This window comes from Branchiostoma lanceolatum, chromosome 8 (assembly GCF_035083965.1).
Source record: "Branchiostoma lanceolatum isolate klBraLanc5 chromosome 8, klBraLanc5.hap2, whole genome shotgun sequence".
NCBI classification, from domain to species: Eukaryota; Metazoa; Chordata; class Leptocardii; order Amphioxiformes; family Branchiostomatidae; genus Branchiostoma; species Branchiostoma lanceolatum.
In genome coordinates this window covers 16,149,903-16,168,091 of record NC_089729.1, presented here as the reverse complement: position 1 = coordinate 16,168,091, position 18,189 = coordinate 16,149,903, and the positions used below count along the sequence as shown (strand labels likewise).

The 18,189-nt window shown below is 43.8% G+C and overlaps 2 protein-coding genes across 3 annotated transcripts; one reads left to right on the top strand and one right to left on the bottom strand.

Moving 5' to 3' along the window:
* Positions 1-156: 156 nt before the first annotated feature.
* LOC136439891 (transcription factor E4F1-like) lies at positions 157-12,060 on the top strand. 2 transcript variants are annotated; one of them, XM_066435549.1, is made up of 16 exons: positions 157-297; positions 1,263-1,571; positions 2,286-2,381; positions 2,830-2,998; positions 3,417-3,522; positions 4,208-4,328; positions 4,579-5,001; positions 5,299-5,420; positions 6,274-6,480; positions 7,399-7,584; positions 7,968-8,085; positions 8,863-9,080; positions 9,501-9,699; positions 10,236-10,429; positions 11,062-11,151; positions 11,352-12,060. In XM_066435549.1, exons 1-16 carry the CDS (start codon positions 228-230, stop codon positions 11,715-11,717), a joined length of 2,994 nt encoding a protein of 997 aa, XP_066291646.1. In that variant the 5' UTR covers positions 157-227; the 3' UTR covers positions 11,718-12,060. The 2 variants fall into 2 exon arrangements, with proteins under 2 accessions (XP_066291646.1, XP_066291645.1); XM_066435548.1 differs by having other exon boundaries at positions 1,260-1,571.
* Positions 12,042-17,200, bottom strand: LOC136439892 (uncharacterized). Its single transcript, XM_066435550.1, has 4 exons — positions 17,092-17,200; positions 13,939-16,489; positions 13,435-13,605; positions 12,042-13,239 (listed from the first exon to the last, which is right to left on the bottom strand). Exons 2-4 carry the CDS (start codon positions 16,408-16,410, stop codon positions 12,913-12,915), a joined length of 2,970 nt encoding a protein of 989 aa, XP_066291647.1. The 5' UTR covers positions 16,411-16,489; positions 17,092-17,200; the 3' UTR covers positions 12,042-12,912.
* Between the last annotated feature and the right edge of the window lie 989 nt (positions 17,201-18,189).

Here is an 18,189-nt window from a genome sequence, read left to right as displayed (position 1 = left end):
TGACCCTTCTTTAAAATTCATAGCTGGTGTTTAACTTGATATACTGATCTAAATCTAGTTTCTAAAAAATCTTGGTGTCATACATGCTAGCTGCTCTTCTACACTGAATCACTAGGCGGCGCTGCTGATTGATGTGCGCCGTGGAGCTGCGCACTGGGCGTCCGTTTGACGGCAAGTCGTAATCACCGCCATCTTGTCTGTTCACGTCGTTCCCCCTTGTTTGCGGCATGAGCGCCCAAACTTCCGCAGAAGCGGCGGATTCAAGCGCCACAACCACCACAAACACAACACGGGATGGTAAGGAAGCTTTCAGGATCACAATCGTGGGTTTTAACGTCGTGGATCGCTAGAGAATGATGGCTATGAGTCCTCTGCGTAAGGCCGTGTAAGCTAGGAGGTTATGGCTTTTTGGAGGGCCCCGGGAGGTCGGATTTGGTGGCGGGCTTTTTGAAAAAATTATTCAGAAGTGAAGATTAGTGTACTAGTTAACACCCATTCATGAGCTCTATGATTAGATGGCTATTCTGATGTAAGTGTGAGGGAAGGCGGGATTTCCAAATGAAGCCGGACTATTGTTGGGATGGCTCCTCCCACTTTGTTCTTGTCCCCGCCCCCAACTTCTTGACCACGCCCCTTCCCACAAATCCAGTTATTCAACATTTTTCTGGGGACGTGGGGAAATCTACCAAGCTCCAAAATGAGAATTTTGGAATCAAGATTTTGGGAATCAGGATCAATCTTTCCAAATTATTCCACTGTTGACAGGATGCAGGATCATCCTGTCAACAGTGTGATTTTTCCACTTTTGACAGGATCATCCTGTCAATAGCCTCACGGCTTTTTTTCCCTTTCTTCTCCTTTCCTTCCTTTCGAATTTCTTCCCTGTGCAAATTTTTGTACAGCTGACAGGATCGTCCTGTCAATAATCACTTTCAAAAAAAGTTTGAGCACAGGTACAAAGTTTGCCCGTCCCTTGAGGCTTCTACTAGTATAGTATTAGTGTGTGTCTATTACCAGGGAGACTCAAATCAGCCGTAATGCTATTAACAGTTACCTGACTTTGTTTTTTTCCCTTGGGAACTCTTTTAGAGTGAATGATGGGGAAAAAATATTGTTAGTCACCTGAGATCTCTAATGCAAAGTAGTGTTGAACAATTTTTTGTCTAATCAAAATTTTCAGTAGGAAGTATTTCTAAGACTGATAAGAGACAGTTATTCAAAGTAGTAATGTTATAGTCTTAACGTTGTTGTACCTTTAGCAGGTAGTGGAGCCATTGACAACCACAGGTGTGGCACGTGTAGGCAGGAGTTCCGCGGCCTACCAGAGTTTCTCCAGCACAAGCTCAACACAGAGGCCTGCCGAGACTCTGAGCTCAGCGATTGGTGGGAGCAACAGAAGAAAACCCTGCTAGCACAGGGGCAGGGCGCTACAGGCGTGGAGAAGTCACGAGATGTACGCAGCGGGGATGCCACGCAAGCTGCAGCAAGCACAGGGCTGGAAGATACCAATGATGACATGGAAGAGGGGGAGGTCCGTGCAGGGACTAAACAGAGAGGAGCCACCATACAAGGTTAGGACTGTGAGCTGTGTACCGGTACACTGTATCGATACAGTACCGGGTACAATCAATTAGGTACAGGTCCAAAATACCTGAACCCTGCTGGACCATACTGGACCGGTACTAATCAGGTCAAGCCTGACTCAGGGGATGGCCACTTTGACAGATAAAATCACTATGAAATTACCGTGGCAGTGCACTAAAGCCACATCTATACTATACTCCAGCACATAAAACACATGTGCAAGACTGTAGTCAAATTTTCATCTGTACATGTGTTTTCGTAAAAATAATACCTAGCACAATTATTATGTTGTTACCGATTCAAACATGCTTTTTCCTTATTGAAAAACTACCATTTTCTAAACAAGTACTTAAGGTACAGGTTCAGGTCCGGACCTGTACCTAAACCCCTGTACCTAAAATTTTTTCAGGTACACAGCTCTAGTTAGGACAGGGTAGGATTCTTTCAGTGATTGGTGATTTCATCCCGAAAGACAAAATCTGTAGACACCACAAAATATTTTGTACATTATGAGTAGGATTCATATAGACATCCACCTTTATTTTAATGTAGTAACCTTTTTTGTTTTGAAAAGAGGTGTATTTTGAAAATAGAACCTTTGTAGCCAATGGTGAGATGCAAAGTGACACACAGTCACAAAAGGAAGTGTAGATACTGTTTTTTTTAGTCCAAATGACGTTTTTGTCTTCACTACTGTACAGCTGCATCGTCAGAGGACGACCCATCTGACACTCCTCAAGACTCTGTCACATTGGTACAAGCTGGAAGGAGGTCAGCCAGGCATGCTGCTAGACAAGGTAAGTTCAAACATCAATCCATCCCTTCATTCATCCATCCATGTTTATCCATTCATCCATCCCTACAGCCATCCATCCCTACAGGCCTACATCCATCCCTACATCCATCCATGCATCCATCCCTATACCTCCATCCATCCATCCATGCATCCATCCCTACATCAATCCATGCATCCATCCCTATTTTTCCATCCTTCCCTACCCATCCCTACATCCATCCATCCAACCTACATCCATCCATTCATCCATCCATCCATCCTTACATCCATTCATCCATCTATCCATCCATCCATCCATCCCTATATCCATCCAACCATCCATCCATCCCTACATCCACCCATTCATCCATCCATCCATCCATCCTTCTATCGATACATATCCATCCATCCATCCCTTAATCCATCCATCCATCCATCCATTAATCTAGACCTTCCTCTTGTTCCCTCAGCAATGGAGGCTGCAAAGAAGTCTGCCAGCATGTCCTTAGATGAAGACAACAGGTCGTCGACCTCCCAGTCGTACACCTGTGTCATCTGTTCTAAACACTTCCAGAACTCCTACTATCTGCATAAACATGAGCTGAGCCACCGAGAGGGCAAGACTGTGGGGTGTAACAAGTCAGTAGTGCACAAGTTACTTTGTATTGTATTTGGAAAGATACAAAACAAATGTGCAAAATGAAACGTATTGAAAAAATATCTGTATAATTATGATAATATGTATAAGTATAAGTATATAACAGAAATAAAGATATATATGTATAATTATGTACTACCATTGTAGTTTTTCTTTCTCTAAGAGGTTTCAGATAGATATGTTATTGTTTTGCAGAGCAACTATCTTTATGACAGTTACTAAATGTATGTCTACTGTAAGTTGCCATGATATAGAGTGGCTCCAATGAAGCTTATAAAGTCCATAACTAATGTCTAATTGGAAGATCTAGTCCCTATAATTGATGTTAATTCTTATACTGTATTTTGGGTTCATCTAGAATTGACCCATCCTTAACTCTGAGCCCCACGTCATTTACAGGTGTGACAAGTTCTTCAGACGACCGTCCGACCTGCGTGCCCACCAGCGCAGTCACAGAAGCACCCGGCCATATTCATGTGAAGTGTGCGGCAGGTCCTTCAAACAGGTCTGTCTAAGCTTGAAAGTTCATCTGTGTTGGTAGAAATCATTCTTAAACAAGTTTTAACTGTAATTTCTAACACAAGAATTGTACTTACCCAAATTTTCAACCGCACGACATCGGTCTTTGTCAAGGAGTGATCAATCCACCGCTGGGATGACGTCACGCTATGCAGATAGCACACGTGACTCTGTGAGTAGTGAATCGTAAGTAGCGGAAAGTCTGTGGCGCCCGCCGTCTCTGTTGAGGGATGGTCGTAGGGCCCTGATGTAAATGGCTTCCTTGATGCCTCTTGTTAAAATCCTGGACACTGAGCCGAACTTCGTTGCAAGAGGCATCAAGTCCAATTCCTGTATTGGAAATTACAGTTAAAACTTGTTTAAGGTCTGTCTAAGGCCTAGGAAAAAAGTTGTTGTTTTTCGGGTCAACCCGACTGACAAAAACAAACAAACTGAAGAGCCTACCCTTTGTTTGGTTGACCGCTGGCAAGAGACATAAGATTTTTGATCTGAGTGATGAAAATTGTAGAATCATTTTCCAACATGTTTTCCTCATTTCTGTTGATATAAAAAATTGTGCTTTTACAATGTGTAATATTATCTATACGGTAATGGAAATACCAACAGTACTTAGTGCTTGCTGTTTAGCTGTACAGAGCTTTTTCACTCACTTCTTGTTTGTGTTTTTCCAGCAACAAGTTCTGAGAGCCCACCTCAAGACACATGCAGATAGGAGAGACTTTAAATGTTCCAGATGTGGAGACGAGTTTAAGACTAAGGGATCACTGAAGAGGCACGAGCGTAGGCACACAGGTGAAGACATTTCACATGAAGGATTGTACATTGGTACAAAATGCTTCTATTGTATTTGCTACACTTTTAAGCAGTTTTTAGCCAATATGCTTGTCTCCCAAACAGCTGTAGTTTTTTAGCCTGTTGGTTTTGCTGTGAGTTTTGTACATCACTCTCACATAAACTTTGAGTCCTTTTTGTACTGTATGTATAAAGTGTGCTCTATTTTACATTTGTTGAGTGTTACCACATTTCATGACTCCCCGTGCAGGTGAAAGGCCTTACAAGTGTAACAAATGCGGTCGTGGGTTCTCGGAGTCCGGCGCCCTACTACGACATCACAAAGCGCTCATCCCGTGCACAGAGAAGGCCAGAACGTCCAACTTCAGCCAGGTCAGGATTCACCCCGTCGAAAATCCCGACGCGGAGACACTCGGGCAGCACATGACCAGGAGCAGAACAAGGAATGCTGGGAATGTTGAAGCAGAGGATGCTGGGATGGCAGCAGGGGATGATGGGAGTGGAGCAGGGGATGATGGGAATAGAGAAGCAGGGGATGATGGGATAGATGAGGATGAGGCTGTTGGTGTAGAGCTGGGGATGACCTCTGTTGAAGGTCAACTAGAAGGGGTTCAAGTTGAGGAAGCTACCACTGCTATAGAGGGAGAGGAGCCTCTGGACAGTATTGAGGAAGGTAAGGAAAGCTCTATGTAGCTAAGGGAAGCTTTTATGATTTTACTATTGGCCAGATTGTAATGGATACAGCAATATTTGTATGGGCTGGATAGCAAATGAAAATAGCAATTCATACAAAAATGTTGATGCACGAACCATTGACTGGAAAAAACTTTTCATGGTCATTTTCACCTCTGATCCTTTCTGATCTGTTCCTTGATATATATACTATCTGACCTTCATACAATTCTAATGTATTATATACAATACTAAATATATTATATACAATTCTAACATCACTGCAATTTTTTGCTAGGAGACAGTGAAGGAAATGATCTACACAGCCCTAAGGAACCACCTAACCAGTGCCGGGTGTGCAAGATGGTTCTTACAAACAGCCATAACCTGAAACTACACCTGCTTGCCGTTCATCTACAGGTGAGAACAGGTGTTCAACTGTCACTGTAATCAATGTGCCCTTAACAGGTATTTAAACCACTATCTGTTACGCAGAAGGGTGGTTATACCTGCTATATAGATACAGATACAGACCAACTGTACTTGTACATATAGTTTGTAAACATCGGGAGTTGAAAGGTTTTGGGTAACACACACCATGGCTTTAATCTATCTTGTCCACAAGTATGGAGGGGTTTTCTTAGACTTTAGTTCTTAGACATGGGACAGCTTACAGTATTCTTCCAAAAAAATTGCAATCAATACCTGTATGATATTCCAAGGTGCCTGAAGGTAACATTTTCTGCACTCATGGTCATACCTGGGCCAGAATAACTTTTGATTTGGGTGTTCTGGACTGGGTGATAACTTGGGTTATCACACGGGGTTCTACTTTTATCACACAGGCTTCCATAGAATCATTCAAACCCACTTCACGTGTGCAGGTTGCCGAAAGATTTGGATGTTGGAATTGCTGTTGTTACAATTTCTTGTTCGATGACATCAACTTTTCTCAACTTCTGGCGAGTTTCACGTTGAAATGTGTGTTTTTTCGGGTGGGTATCACTATGACATAGATAAAATACAACGCAGTGTATTCTACTGTAAATGCATGCATGGTTTTTATTTCGCGCTAAGAGGAAAATGGAGTGTTCGCGGTGGTTCTAAGTTTGCGGCAGCGCTATAGTCACATATTGCTACAGTATTGGACAAGAATGTTTGCGGTAGTTTTAAGTTCGCGGTGAAACGGTCACTGCGAAAACCGCGAAGTAAAACCACTGCGAACATTTCTGCATGTACAGTATATGTACGTAACCATGTTCATCTGTTGCAGAATACGCCGTTCCGCTGCGGTTTGTGTGCGTTCTGCACGGGGGAGCGGTCGGACCTGCAGAAGCACATGCTGGTGAAGCACCGGCGGCACCTGGGGGAGGGGCAGTACCTGGACGTGGTGCAGGTGGACAGTCAGGGCAACATCCAGCCTCTCCCCAGGCCCCACGACAAGCGCATGCCAGAGATGACTGCCGGGGACACAGAGGAGGTAGCCTGAGTAGTCTTGAGTTCCAGACTTGTTTGGCTTTCCATTACACCCCGACCAATCGAATTACGTGAATCGCATTGAAACTCAGATTCGTATCGGCCATTTCCATTTCCCGTAATTGAATCCGCCCGCGAAAAGTAGTAGAAACTAGAAGTTAAATCGCGGGCGGATTCAATCACTTCCTAAGTGCCAAAATTGTCAATCTGAAAACGTCTTTTGGAAGCTGACACCATCCACCATCTCACTGGCGAGTTTGTTTGGTCAGATGTAGTCGTTAACGCAAGTCACTGATGAAAGATAGCGGATGCTGCCTGAAATGTCTGTTTCAAAATTGTATCCAGTTGCTTCTGTAACCATTTTTTTGGCGTATCCTATTACCTGGATGTGTAACCTTCATCATCGTTGTTTGGCTTTTGTTTGTCGGCTTCAGTATGGTAGTACGGTTGGAGTCGGCATTTTTGTTTGTCTTAGGCTACAAAAGCTTCTACGTGTGCACATGTGTAAAAGAGTTGCAGATCCTTGAATGATATCCTATTGCGATGTACCTACACCCCGCTAGCTGCTGTATTGTAAACTGTGAAATGGTTGCGGTGGTTTCATTTAGCGTAGTAATAACTTGAAACCACAGCAAACGTTTTCCTTTTGCAGTAAATTCCCTGCATGGCAGTTTCAATAGCAAATTTAAAACCACTGTGGACACTCCATTTTCTCTCTTCTGCGAAAGAAAATCCATATGAACATTTCCCTCTTTACAGTTTATGTATTGTCATGTTTCTAGATGATCGAAACGATTTTATACAAGCATGTGTTGTGTTTTCTGGTAAGTTGTCTGTCGTCAGTATGATGAAAGCATTGAAGGGATGTGTTATCACTTTTCTAGGAGATAATGTTGACAAAGTCTTGTCCCCGTAAAATCAGGAAACAGCAGCAGATCTGCTTGGAGAGGCGATGGCCAACTCTGGGATCTCCTCAGATGAGACAGAAATGGTTGATGCTGCCATGAACACCGAGGAGACTTCTCTTGATGTGGATGGGAATCCTGCAGCAAGCGCCGCCTTGGAACAACTGTTGGAACTGCAGCACATGATGGAGTCAACAAGCCAGGTATACAACAGGTCTTGTAGGTTTAAAATCAATTGTACATGTACATCACCTGTTATGTTTGGCCCAGGACCCAGAGGTCCTGGGTTCAAATCCCCTGACATGTCATTGTTGTGCTCTTGAGAAAGACACTTCATATGACTTTCCTCATTCCACCCAGGTGTAAAAATGGGTACCTGACTTTGGTTGGGGAGGTAAACGGCGATGGAAGGAAAGGGTTGGGCCCCACCTTCCAATACCATGCCCTAGACTGCCCCTACTGCCTAAAAAAAAAGGCTATGGGACTACCTTTTTTCATCGATAACGCAATTATGTATTTCAACCGACAGTTAGACACCTTTTGATGGTTTAATGTAAAAGATTTGTGTTGGTTGTTTTTGTTCCAGCCTCCTGTGCAGGATGGTTTACAAGGACGCAGAGCTCTACACAGGTGTCCACACGAAGGCTGCAACCGTAGTTTCCGAGGGTCCAGCTACCTCAAACTACATCTCAGATCCCATACGGGTAAGGACACTTGATAGTACACTGGACTGTAAACTTGGTCCAATATGTAGAGACTGTGACCTAGGGACACTAACCCGGCAACTTGTCAATGGATACAGCACTGAAGCGACAAGATATGATGATGATGACTGGAGGAGTTCAAGTTCAAATCCAGGCCAAGTACGAAAAAAATATGAATAACTTGTGGTTTGTCGAGCGTTAAGTATACAGCCTCAGTATTGTGGATAACATATTGCAAAAAACAAAAATAAAGTGTCTGATGATGCCTTCAGAATCTTGCATGCCTGGAAATGGTGCTCTTTCCTTTGGAACTCCAGATGCTTCTTTGAAACAGATCTTTTGTGTTCTTGCTCTAAATAATAATGGTTTATTGGTCAGAAATTACCCGTGCAATGGCAGCCAGTGCTGAATTGCTGCAGGGTTTACAATCATATAATACAGAACAGATACATATTTGCTCCACTCTTGCACTTTGTGGAACTGTCGCAAGGGTCTGGGCAGCTGCCATTTGGCGTCAGCTGGTGACCTCAATACGACCTTCCCCAACCGAAGTCAGGTACCCATTCACACCTGGGTGGAGTGAGGAAAGTCGTGTCAAGTGCCTTTCCCAAGGGCACAACATCAGGGCATATCAGGGTTTCGAACCCGGGACCTCTCGGTTCTGGGCGAAACACTTTACCGATTGCGCCACACGATGCCACTTCTGTTCTTGCTTGATGGTTATCTTTGGAAAGTGCTGTGCTCTTACGTCAATGTTTGGCCCTCCCTCCTTCGCAGGAGAGCGTCCATTCAAGTGCAGTATGTGCGAGGGACACTTCGTGTCCCGCGACTCCCTGAAGCGACACATCGTGACGCACACGGACGAACGCAGGTACAAGTGCGGGGAGTGCGGCAAGTTGTACAAGCGAATCTCCCACGTGAAGGAACACCTACGCGTGCACTGCCCCGACAAGCCCTTTCAATGTCCCCACTGTAAAAAGCACTACAAGACACAGGTAACTCTTCTTTTGAAAGATTATGCTAAAATGATTTTGTAAGGGCTCCCTTGGAAATCAGTTACTCAGTTAACTGAAGGGACTATCCTTAAGATTAATAAATAATTGCTCCGTCTAAGTGACTTGAAAGTGCTTGTGCCACCAATGACACTGACAGTGCACCAGGTTCCAAACTGGCTGCTATGTTCACTGTGACATCACAGAAGGAATTTAACTTGATTACCTGTTGACAGGAATCAAGAGCTGGAAGTATGATTTGGAAGGTTCAATGTTAACTAAGGAAGAGCTTTGTACAAACGTTTATGTACATTGAATGATACTTACAGTATTTTGTATTTAGATCATTTGTGGCATAAGCATTTGAAACCTTGCAAGAGACTCTATAGTTCTGAATCATTTTATATTTTTCATCTCTTCTAGAGTTCACTAAGAGTCCACTTACGCACCCACGAGAACGCCATGCCGTTTTCCTGTGAGTTCTGCGACCGAAGCTTTCGCGAGAAGGCATCACTTGTCCGTCATCTGAGGACGCACACGGGAGAAAAGCCCTTCAAGTGTACGAGGTGCAACAGGGGATTCGCTGAACATGGAACACTCAGGAGACACCTGAGATCAAAGGGTTTGTGGGTGATATTGTCAACATAACTGGTGTGTTATGCTGAAGGAAAGTTATACCAGCTATAAAGATACAGAATGATATACAACCTTGTCTTGACATACTATTCTATTGAACAATCTGAAACTGTCTTCACTTCATTTACATATCTATTTCAGAGTTTTGGTATAAAACCTGGTTCTGCCAGATCTTTCCCTAGTCACTGACGAAAGATAGCGGATGCTGTCTGAAACGTCTGTTTCAAAATTTTATCCAGTTGCTTGATCATGAGTAACTATTTTTGGCGTAGATACAGATATAGATAACAGTTTTTTCTGCATTGTGGCCAGTACTGGTCACCATTCTTTCTAGATTTCTGAAGGACATTAAGTAGTTTAACAGAATGTAGGAATGTAATGTTTTAGATTATGCTTGACCAAGAAAAAAACTTCTGACGTTTTCATTTTCTAGTTTTTTTCTGACCTTTTTCTTGGCTGCTCACAACTATTACCATATAGCATAAGTTTGATTTGTATTATTATGTCACATTGAATTTGCAGGTGGATGCCGGGTTGCCACTTCATCAAGTCAGGCACAGGGTCTGGATGCAGGGGACGCCCCGCAAGCAGAAGAGGTCCCCACGGTTTTAGTGGAGTTCTCCTCCATGGTGGCGGATACCCAGTCTTACATCATCCAGGGCTCTGACCACGGGCAAGATGGCGGCGCAGACGGGCACACTCAACAGACTATACAGGTTCCACATCTTCTCATCTCAGCTTTTAAACTAGAAGAAATCTAAATTATAATACAATGCTAAACTTTCTTCCAACACTAAGGTATTCACGGATCGAATTTTCGACAACCACTGTCGCCTTCTTCAGGATCAATAATGACCAATCACTGCCGAACGTAAACTCGCGAGAGTTACGGACACATGACTTTATTGACACGTGTCATTGCGGATACGTGACGTCAGCAATTGGTCAAACGTGCCAGAAAGTTTATAACGCCCATTGTCTCTGTTGAGTGATGGCTGGAGTGCCCTGATGTATATGGCCTCCTTTATACCTCTCATAAAGTAGTCCTGCTCAGTGTCCAAGAAATTCGATCTGTGAATTCCTTAGTGTTGGAAGAAAGTTTAGCATTGTATTATGATTACTACCAACACAGATGAGCTTTCATTAGAAATCTAAATTATTCACGTATTGATAAGTGTACTTTGTAAAAAGTTTGCATGGCCTTCTTCCATTCTGGCCACTCCTTGTACCTTGTATGCTTTGTATGTCCCATGCAACTTGCACAATACCCAACATGGCTCAATCAATTTTAGGTCGTCATGGTGATGCCTGGTATTCCTAACTCTGATTGGTCTATTTCCTGTCCCAGGTAATGGAAGGTGTGACCAATGACCAGCTAGTGGAGGCACTGAGAATGGCCCAGGCCAGTGGGGAAGTACAGGAGTTACAGGTCCAACAGGTTAGAACTTGGTTAATGAATGATTAATGATTACAAGAAGCCTAAAAATTATGGTACCAAACTTTGTGGTCACAAGACTTTTGTATTTGTACTGTATGCATTTCTTTGAAACACCTACATTTGTTTATTCTGAAGCTGTAAAATAGCTTCTTGTCATCGTTTCAATGTGTTTACTAATTGTTTTGCACAATCCTGACCAGGGGGAAGCGATGGATATGTCGGACCAGCACGGGGCGTCTGTCGTGGTGACCAGCGAGGTCGTCCACATTGACCCCTCGGTTATCATGACGGCGAGTACGCACTCCGCCGGTGACCTCCACAACCTGAGAGCAACGGCAGAGATGGTGCCACAGGTCACGGTGTCAGAGGTCATGGGTCAGGATGGAGGTCAGGTCTCCGTGTCAGAGGTCATGGGCCATGCTGGAGGTGAGGGTCTGGATCAGGAGGTCACCTCTGTTGAGGAATCGACCAGTGGCGGGATGGTCAACATGGTGAAACTGGCCCCTTCAGTGGACGATGGTAGTATGCAGACAGACATAGAAACAGTGGTTGTGGAAATGCATTGAAAACTTAACTTTGGCTGAGGTGAATTTGCCATGGGTTCCTAATCTACATAGCAAGTTGTGAGCTTAATCATTTTGAAAGAATTCTTTTAACAATCCATATAATTCTTTAGAAAATATTTTTTTGGGAGGCAAGGCAGAACTATTGGTTCCTTGCTACTGAAGGGTTTTGTTATACTATACTACAGTTGGTAGACAATAAGACCATACTAACTGATAGAAATTCTTTGGAGTAACTACTAGAAGTCTACTATTACATATTTACAATGCAGATTGCATCATTGTAAGGATTTTTATTATAAGGAAAATGTTTTTCTATAAAGGCAAAAATGCATGTTAAATACAATTTTGTGTAGTTATTTCTTCTCATGCTATCAAGGATAGGAGACACTTATCACTGTAAGCAGTGTAGCAACAGTGAATGTTGAGTAGCAACTTGTAGTGATTAATGTGAGACCAAAGCAGAATATGGCGGATAAGAATTTTAGTCCTTTGCAGCTGACATACGTGTACATAGTCGCAACACATTGGAATTTGTGGCTGGAACTATCTACATGTATTTGATTATTTTAATGCAAAAATAGAAATTAAACCCAGCTCAAGCATTGAGAAAATTGTTGATTTTCTTATTAATAAATCCTTCTATTTTAATTGTTTTCAACAGAAGTTGCCCAAAATGGGGCCAAACATGAAGTCAGTGCGATACAATGAAATGTTTTAGCAAACGACTTTAACAATATAGGGTGTTAACAACAGCGTCTAGTAACAGTGACAAACAAGTGCTTCTAGTAACAGTGACAACATTGTTAACTGTTTCTTGTAATCATGAACATGGCACTGCATAATACCAACATCACAAAATACCAGGTAAGAAATAAAAAGGTTGCCTTTTTTCTAGTTTTGGAGTTTATAATAGGAGTTTACAGCTGCTTTTTTCTCTAGCATGGGGGGGGGGTGAGGAAGTGCACCTACCAGTGTGAAGCCCACTAGGTTGTCCTGTTTGGGACAGACTTGAAGAACAGCCTGTTGGGGTTTACACTGATAGATGAACGGTTAAGGGGCAGCCACTGATATCATGTAGTATGGCAACCTCGGACAACAGAGAACATGTTTTACATCTTGAATGTTTACCGATGTAATAACTGTTCCCTGTTGTGATGGAGGTTGCCCATGTGGCTTAGCCTGGAGTCCAGCCTTGTTAGCTTTGGTCCGCTCCCAATGTCACTTCTGCCAAAGCTAACAAGGCTGGACTCCACGCTAGGTGTGGCTGCCCAAGTGGGCTTTTTTCCAAGAGCTTACCCAGATTTTGTACCACAGCAAATGTGGCTGATAGAAAACTGGGTAAACCCATGAGAAGAAGCCACCAAGGGCAGCAAGGGGAGGGCAGGTTCACTATAGGGTCTCTGAGAAAGCTGCGATGGTGCGTCTTAGGGGTGACAGTCTTCACCCGTGGCCCTCTTGTGGTCCTTGCGGCAGTGTCTTCTCCTTGGTGGTACTCTGGAGCCATGTTTTGGAGTGAAGGAAGCTGACAATTGGGAAAAAGATTCAAGTCAGGTTTGCAATATTCAGCTCTGGTATGTTGAAGTCCAAATGTATGTTGTAAATGTAGCAATAACGTCTGGAAAACCACAGTATTAAACTAGGAAATTACAACATCAGCTTAACTTATTCCCGGATAGATCAGCACCGTTTTTTTCTCCATTTCAAGTTAAATTCTTACCTCAACGTCATCACTGTCACCTCGACTGTCACCGCGAACACCAATCATAGGGCAGCTGGGGGATTGTACGCGGTGTGTAGGACCGTAGTGTAGCTCATACCGCGACAATCTCTTTGTTGTCGCAGCTTCAGGCTCAAGGGCGACTTCTTGCCACACATGCAGCATTGGAACCTGGGAAACAGGTATATGATAGACATGCTGTATGACATGTGCTTTGGATATAGTAAGTGGAGACCTCTAGTGAGTTTGTAATCAACTGCAGTGGCTACTGTGTCTTCTAACGGTCACTGTGTGTAGTCAACACACTTGTGCTACTTACCATGCATACCTGATAGTACATAGGAATTATTTACTTTAGTTATCATCGTTGGGCAGCTCTGGAGCAATAGACCAAGCGTCTCAAGAACAAAGTATTACTAAGCTAACTTCGAAATATGTACATCATCATTGTAGCACAAGGAGGCAAAAGACCAAGGCATTCGTATGAAATAGTGATCAATTTACCTCCACAGGATCCAGCAGGTGAAATTCTTCCTCCGTACCAGAGTCTGAATGTTCAGTTGGCTCCATAGGATCCAGCAGTTGGATCATCTCCTCTGCACCATAGTCGGACTGCTGATCCATCTCTAAGGGATCCAGCAGTAGGATCATCTCCTCTCCACCATATGTTGACTGCTGATCCATCTCAAAAGGACTCAAGGGTTGGATCATCTCCTCAGTCGCAAAGTCAGACTGCTGATCCATCTCAAAGGAATTCAGAAGTTGGATCATCTCTGTAGCAAAATCTGACTGCTGATCCATCTCAAAGGGATCCAGGATCTGTGCCCCCTCCTCTGTAGCACAATCAGACTGGACATCTGGTACAGTGGACGTGAGTACAGCCAGTCTCTCCTCCGTGATGTCACCATCAGGACTGTGTCCAGTCTCCTCGTCTGTTGTCCACTCCTCACCATCAGACTCATATATCGTCCCCACCTCACTTTCACCTCTGGACAGGTAGACTCTACCTTCAATGTCAAGGGCATCAAACAGATGAGGCTCCTGAACTGCGGTCACATCACAAGCTGTGAGCTTGTAGGGCGTCTCGCTCTCGCACTTGCTGTGTCCCTCGTCTGTAGTCCACTCCTCACCATCAGACTCATAAATCGACCCCACCTCACCTCTGGACAGGTAGACTCTACCTTCAATGTCAAGGGCATCAAACATATGAGGCTCCTTAACTGCGGTCACATCACAAGCTGTAAGCTTGTTGTAGGGCGTCTCGCTCTCGCACTTGCGGTGTCCCTTGTCTGTTGTCCACTCCTCACCATCAGACTCATATATCGTCCCCACCTCACCTCCGGATAGGTAGACTCTACCTTCAATGTCAAGGGCATCAAACAGATAAGGCTCCGTAACTGCGGTCACATCGCAAGCTGTAAGCTTGTTGTAGGGCGTCTCGCTCTTGCACTTGCTGTGTCCCTCGTCTGTTGTCCACTCCTCACCATCAGACTCATTTATCGTCTCCACCTCACTTCTGGACAGGTAGACACTACCTTCAATGTCAAGGGCACCAAACAGACAAGGCTCCTTAACCGCGGTCACATCACAAGCTGTTACAAGCTTGTTGTAGGGCGTCTCACTCTCGCACTTGCGGTGTCCCTCGTCTGTTGTCCACTCCTCACCATCAGACTCATAAATCGACCCCACCTCACCTCTGGACAGGTAGACACTACCTTCAATGTCAAGGGCATCAAACAGATGAGGCTCCGTAACTGCGGTCACATCGCAAGCTGTAAGCTTGTTGTAGGGCGTCTCGCTCTCGCACTTGCTGTGTCCCTCGTCTGTTGTCCACTCCTCACCATCAGACTCATAAATCGTCCCCACCTCACTTCTGGACAGGTAGACACTACCTTCAATGTCAAGGGCATCAAACAGATAAGGCTCCTTAACTGCGGTCACATCACAAGCTGTTACAAGCTTGTTGTAGGGCGTCTCACTCTCGCACTTGCTGTGTCCCTCGTCTGTTGTCCACTCCTCACCATCAGACTCATAAATCGACCGCACCTCACCTCTGGATAGGTAGACACTACCTGCAATGTCAAGGGCATCAAAAAGATGAGGCTCCTTAACTGCGGTCACATCACAAGCTGTTACAAGCTTGTTGTAGGGCGTCTCACTCTCGCACTTGCTGTGTCCCTCGTCTGTTGTCCACTCCTCACCATCAGACTCATAAATCGACCGCACCTCACCTCTGGACAGGTAGACACTCCCTTCAATGTCAAGGGCATCAAACAGATAAGGCTCCTTAACTGCGGTCACATCACAAGCTCTTACAAGCTTGTTGTAGGGCGTCTCACTCTCGCACTTGCTGTGTCCCTCGTCTGTTGTCCACTCCTCACCATCAGACTCATAAATCGACCGCACCTCACCTCTGGATAGGTAGACACTACCTGCAATGTCAAGGGCATCAAAAAGATGAGGCTCCTTAACTGCGGTCACATCACAAGCTCTTACAAGCTTGTTGTAGGGCGTCTCGCTCTTGCACTTGCTGTGTCCCTCGTCTGTTGTCCACTCCTCACCATCAGACTCATAAATCGACCGCACCTCACCTCTGGACAGGTAGACACTACCTTCAATGTCAAGGGCGTCAAACAGATGAGGCTCCGTAACCATGGTCATATCGAAAGCTGCAAGCTCCTTGTAGGGCGTCTCGCTCTTGCACTTGCTGTAGCCAGTCTCCTCGTCCGTAGTCCAATCTCCATCAGACTCGTATATTGTCCCCGCCTCACTTCTGGACAAGTAGACTCTACCTTCAATGTCACGGTCATCAAGTGGATAAGGCTTCATATTGCAAGCTGTGAACTTGTTGTTTAAGAGACTTGTCAAGAACTTCCCCAAGATCAGGTCAGGGCCGCAATCATCATCCACACTTGCCCGAAACTTATGCACCCACTGTAGAGTCAGGGGGAACACAGTGGTGGTTTCTGTGGCCATCGTTCTCTATGTTAAGCTCTTCTTCTTCGCTGTCAGCTAAATACAGTAGGTCGTCCTCAGCCCTCTGTACTTCCTTGTTCTGAAATTGCAAAACCAGCAAACCATTTACACTTCGTATATATTTACTAGTATAATCAAATCATAACACTCTTACATTGTCAAGCCAAAGGACATCTGAGATCAACACTTTCCATAAGCACTAAGTCCAGGACCTGTCCCTCTGCTCTGGGGTGGAAATTTGCTTGTTGGAACGAAAAGAAATTGCACCCTGTTCATCCAAAATATCTGAACTTCATGACAATTAGACTTAAAAATGACAGATTTAACCATGAAAATTAAAAACATGGGCTCCAAACAATGAGTGGGACGGAAAAAAAATTAAAGCTGGAGACAGCCCCAAAGTATTAAAACTTTTAGTTGGTTAACTATTGAAGTGCCTGCTCAACTACATAGTACATGAACAAAAACTACGCTTTGCCAACACAGAGAGATTGATACATGATTGACATAAGCAAACTATGGTGCACACCCGTGTATATACTCTGTGTCCTAACGGGCCTAGCCTTTATGACTAAAGACTAATTATACGCTTTGAAGTATCTTCACTGACGTAAATGAAAACTACGCCTTTGTCAACACAAAGAGACTGTATAGACTTGTAAAAAGTGACTATGCCCTTACCTTACGAATATTCTCTGCAGCGATGCGGTTGTTGTGGCGGCGAGGTTTCTCCATGTAAAACTCAGCCTCTTCTTCACTGTCAGAGAAATACAGCTGGTCTTCCTCATTCACCTGTACTCCATAAACCTGAGATAACAGAACAAAAAAATGCTTGTACCTTATGCATATCTACTAAAAACAGTCATAATTGAAGCATATTCTATACCATCAAGGCAAATGACACCTAAACGCTTTCCACAAAAACAACACACTTTCCAGAAATATCAAAACTTTTTGTCAGATATACATTAAAGTACCTGCTCTATTACGTGAATGAAAACTTCTCTTTAATTGATAGAGCACCAACTTGTCTTGTTTACATTCACTTTTCTTTTATCCATTTTGCATTTATGTATTTATACTTTGTCAATACAAAGATAGTTTTAAAAAGTGACTATACCCTTACCTTACGAATATTCTCTGCAGCGATGCGGTTGTTGTGGCGGCGAGGTTTCTCCATGTAAAACTCAGCCTCCTCCTCGCTGTCAGAGAAATACAGCTGGTCTTCCTCATTCACCTGTACTCCCTCAACCTGGGATAACAGAACAGAAAAACAAACGCTTGTACCTTATGCATATCTACTAAAAAAATAGTCATAATTGAAGCATATTCTATATCACCAAGGCAAAGGACACCTAAACACTTTCCAGAAATATCAACAACAAAAATTGTCAAATATGCATTTAAGTGCCAGCTCTTTTACAAATTATTACATGAATAAATACTACTATTTTGGCAATAAGGATTATATTGACTTGATCAAGCTGCTGCATACTCCAATGAAGGTTAGACATCCAGGTAACATTATGTTCTATGCTTAGTGTCCATGCTCAGTGTCACTGACGAAAGCTGTAGTGGATCCTACCTGAAACGTCTGACCGTTTCCAAAATCTATACTCCTTCCCCTAACCTCAAGAATATTTTCTGTAAGTGCCAACTTGACATCGATACTCTGGGGGAGAAAACTCCTATATTGAGCTTATTATGATTCTATTTTATCTCTATCCCTGAGAGGCGTCACGGCAATACGATGATTGGAGCAACTCAGTCGGTGAGGTC

Excerpts from the sequence above, each read along its gene's own strand:
- LOC136439891 (XM_066435548.1), top strand. The coding sequence starts at position 228 with ATGAGCGCCCAAACTTCCGCAGAAGCGGCGGATTCAAGCGCCACAACC. Across the intron at positions 9,700-10,235 it reads GAGACACCTGAGATCAAAGG|GTGGATGCCGGGTTGCCACT; the intron begins GTTTGTGGGTGA and ends TTGAATTTGCAG. Across the intron at positions 11,152-11,351 it reads AGGAGTTACAGGTCCAACAG|GGGGAAGCGATGGATATGTC; the intron begins GTTAGAACTTGG and ends AATCCTGACCAG.
- LOC136439892 (XM_066435550.1), bottom strand. The coding sequence starts at position 16,410 with ATGGCCACAGAAACCACCACTGTGTTCCCCCTGACTCTACAGTGGGTG. Across the intron at positions 13,606-13,938 it reads ACCTGCTGGATCCTGTGGAG|GTTCCAATGCTGCATGTGTG; the intron begins GTAAATTGATCA and ends CCTGTTTCCCAG. Across the intron at positions 13,240-13,434 it reads GTGACAGTGATGACGTTGAG|CTTCCTTCACTCCAAAACAT; the intron begins GTAAGAATTTAA and ends CCCAATTGTCAG.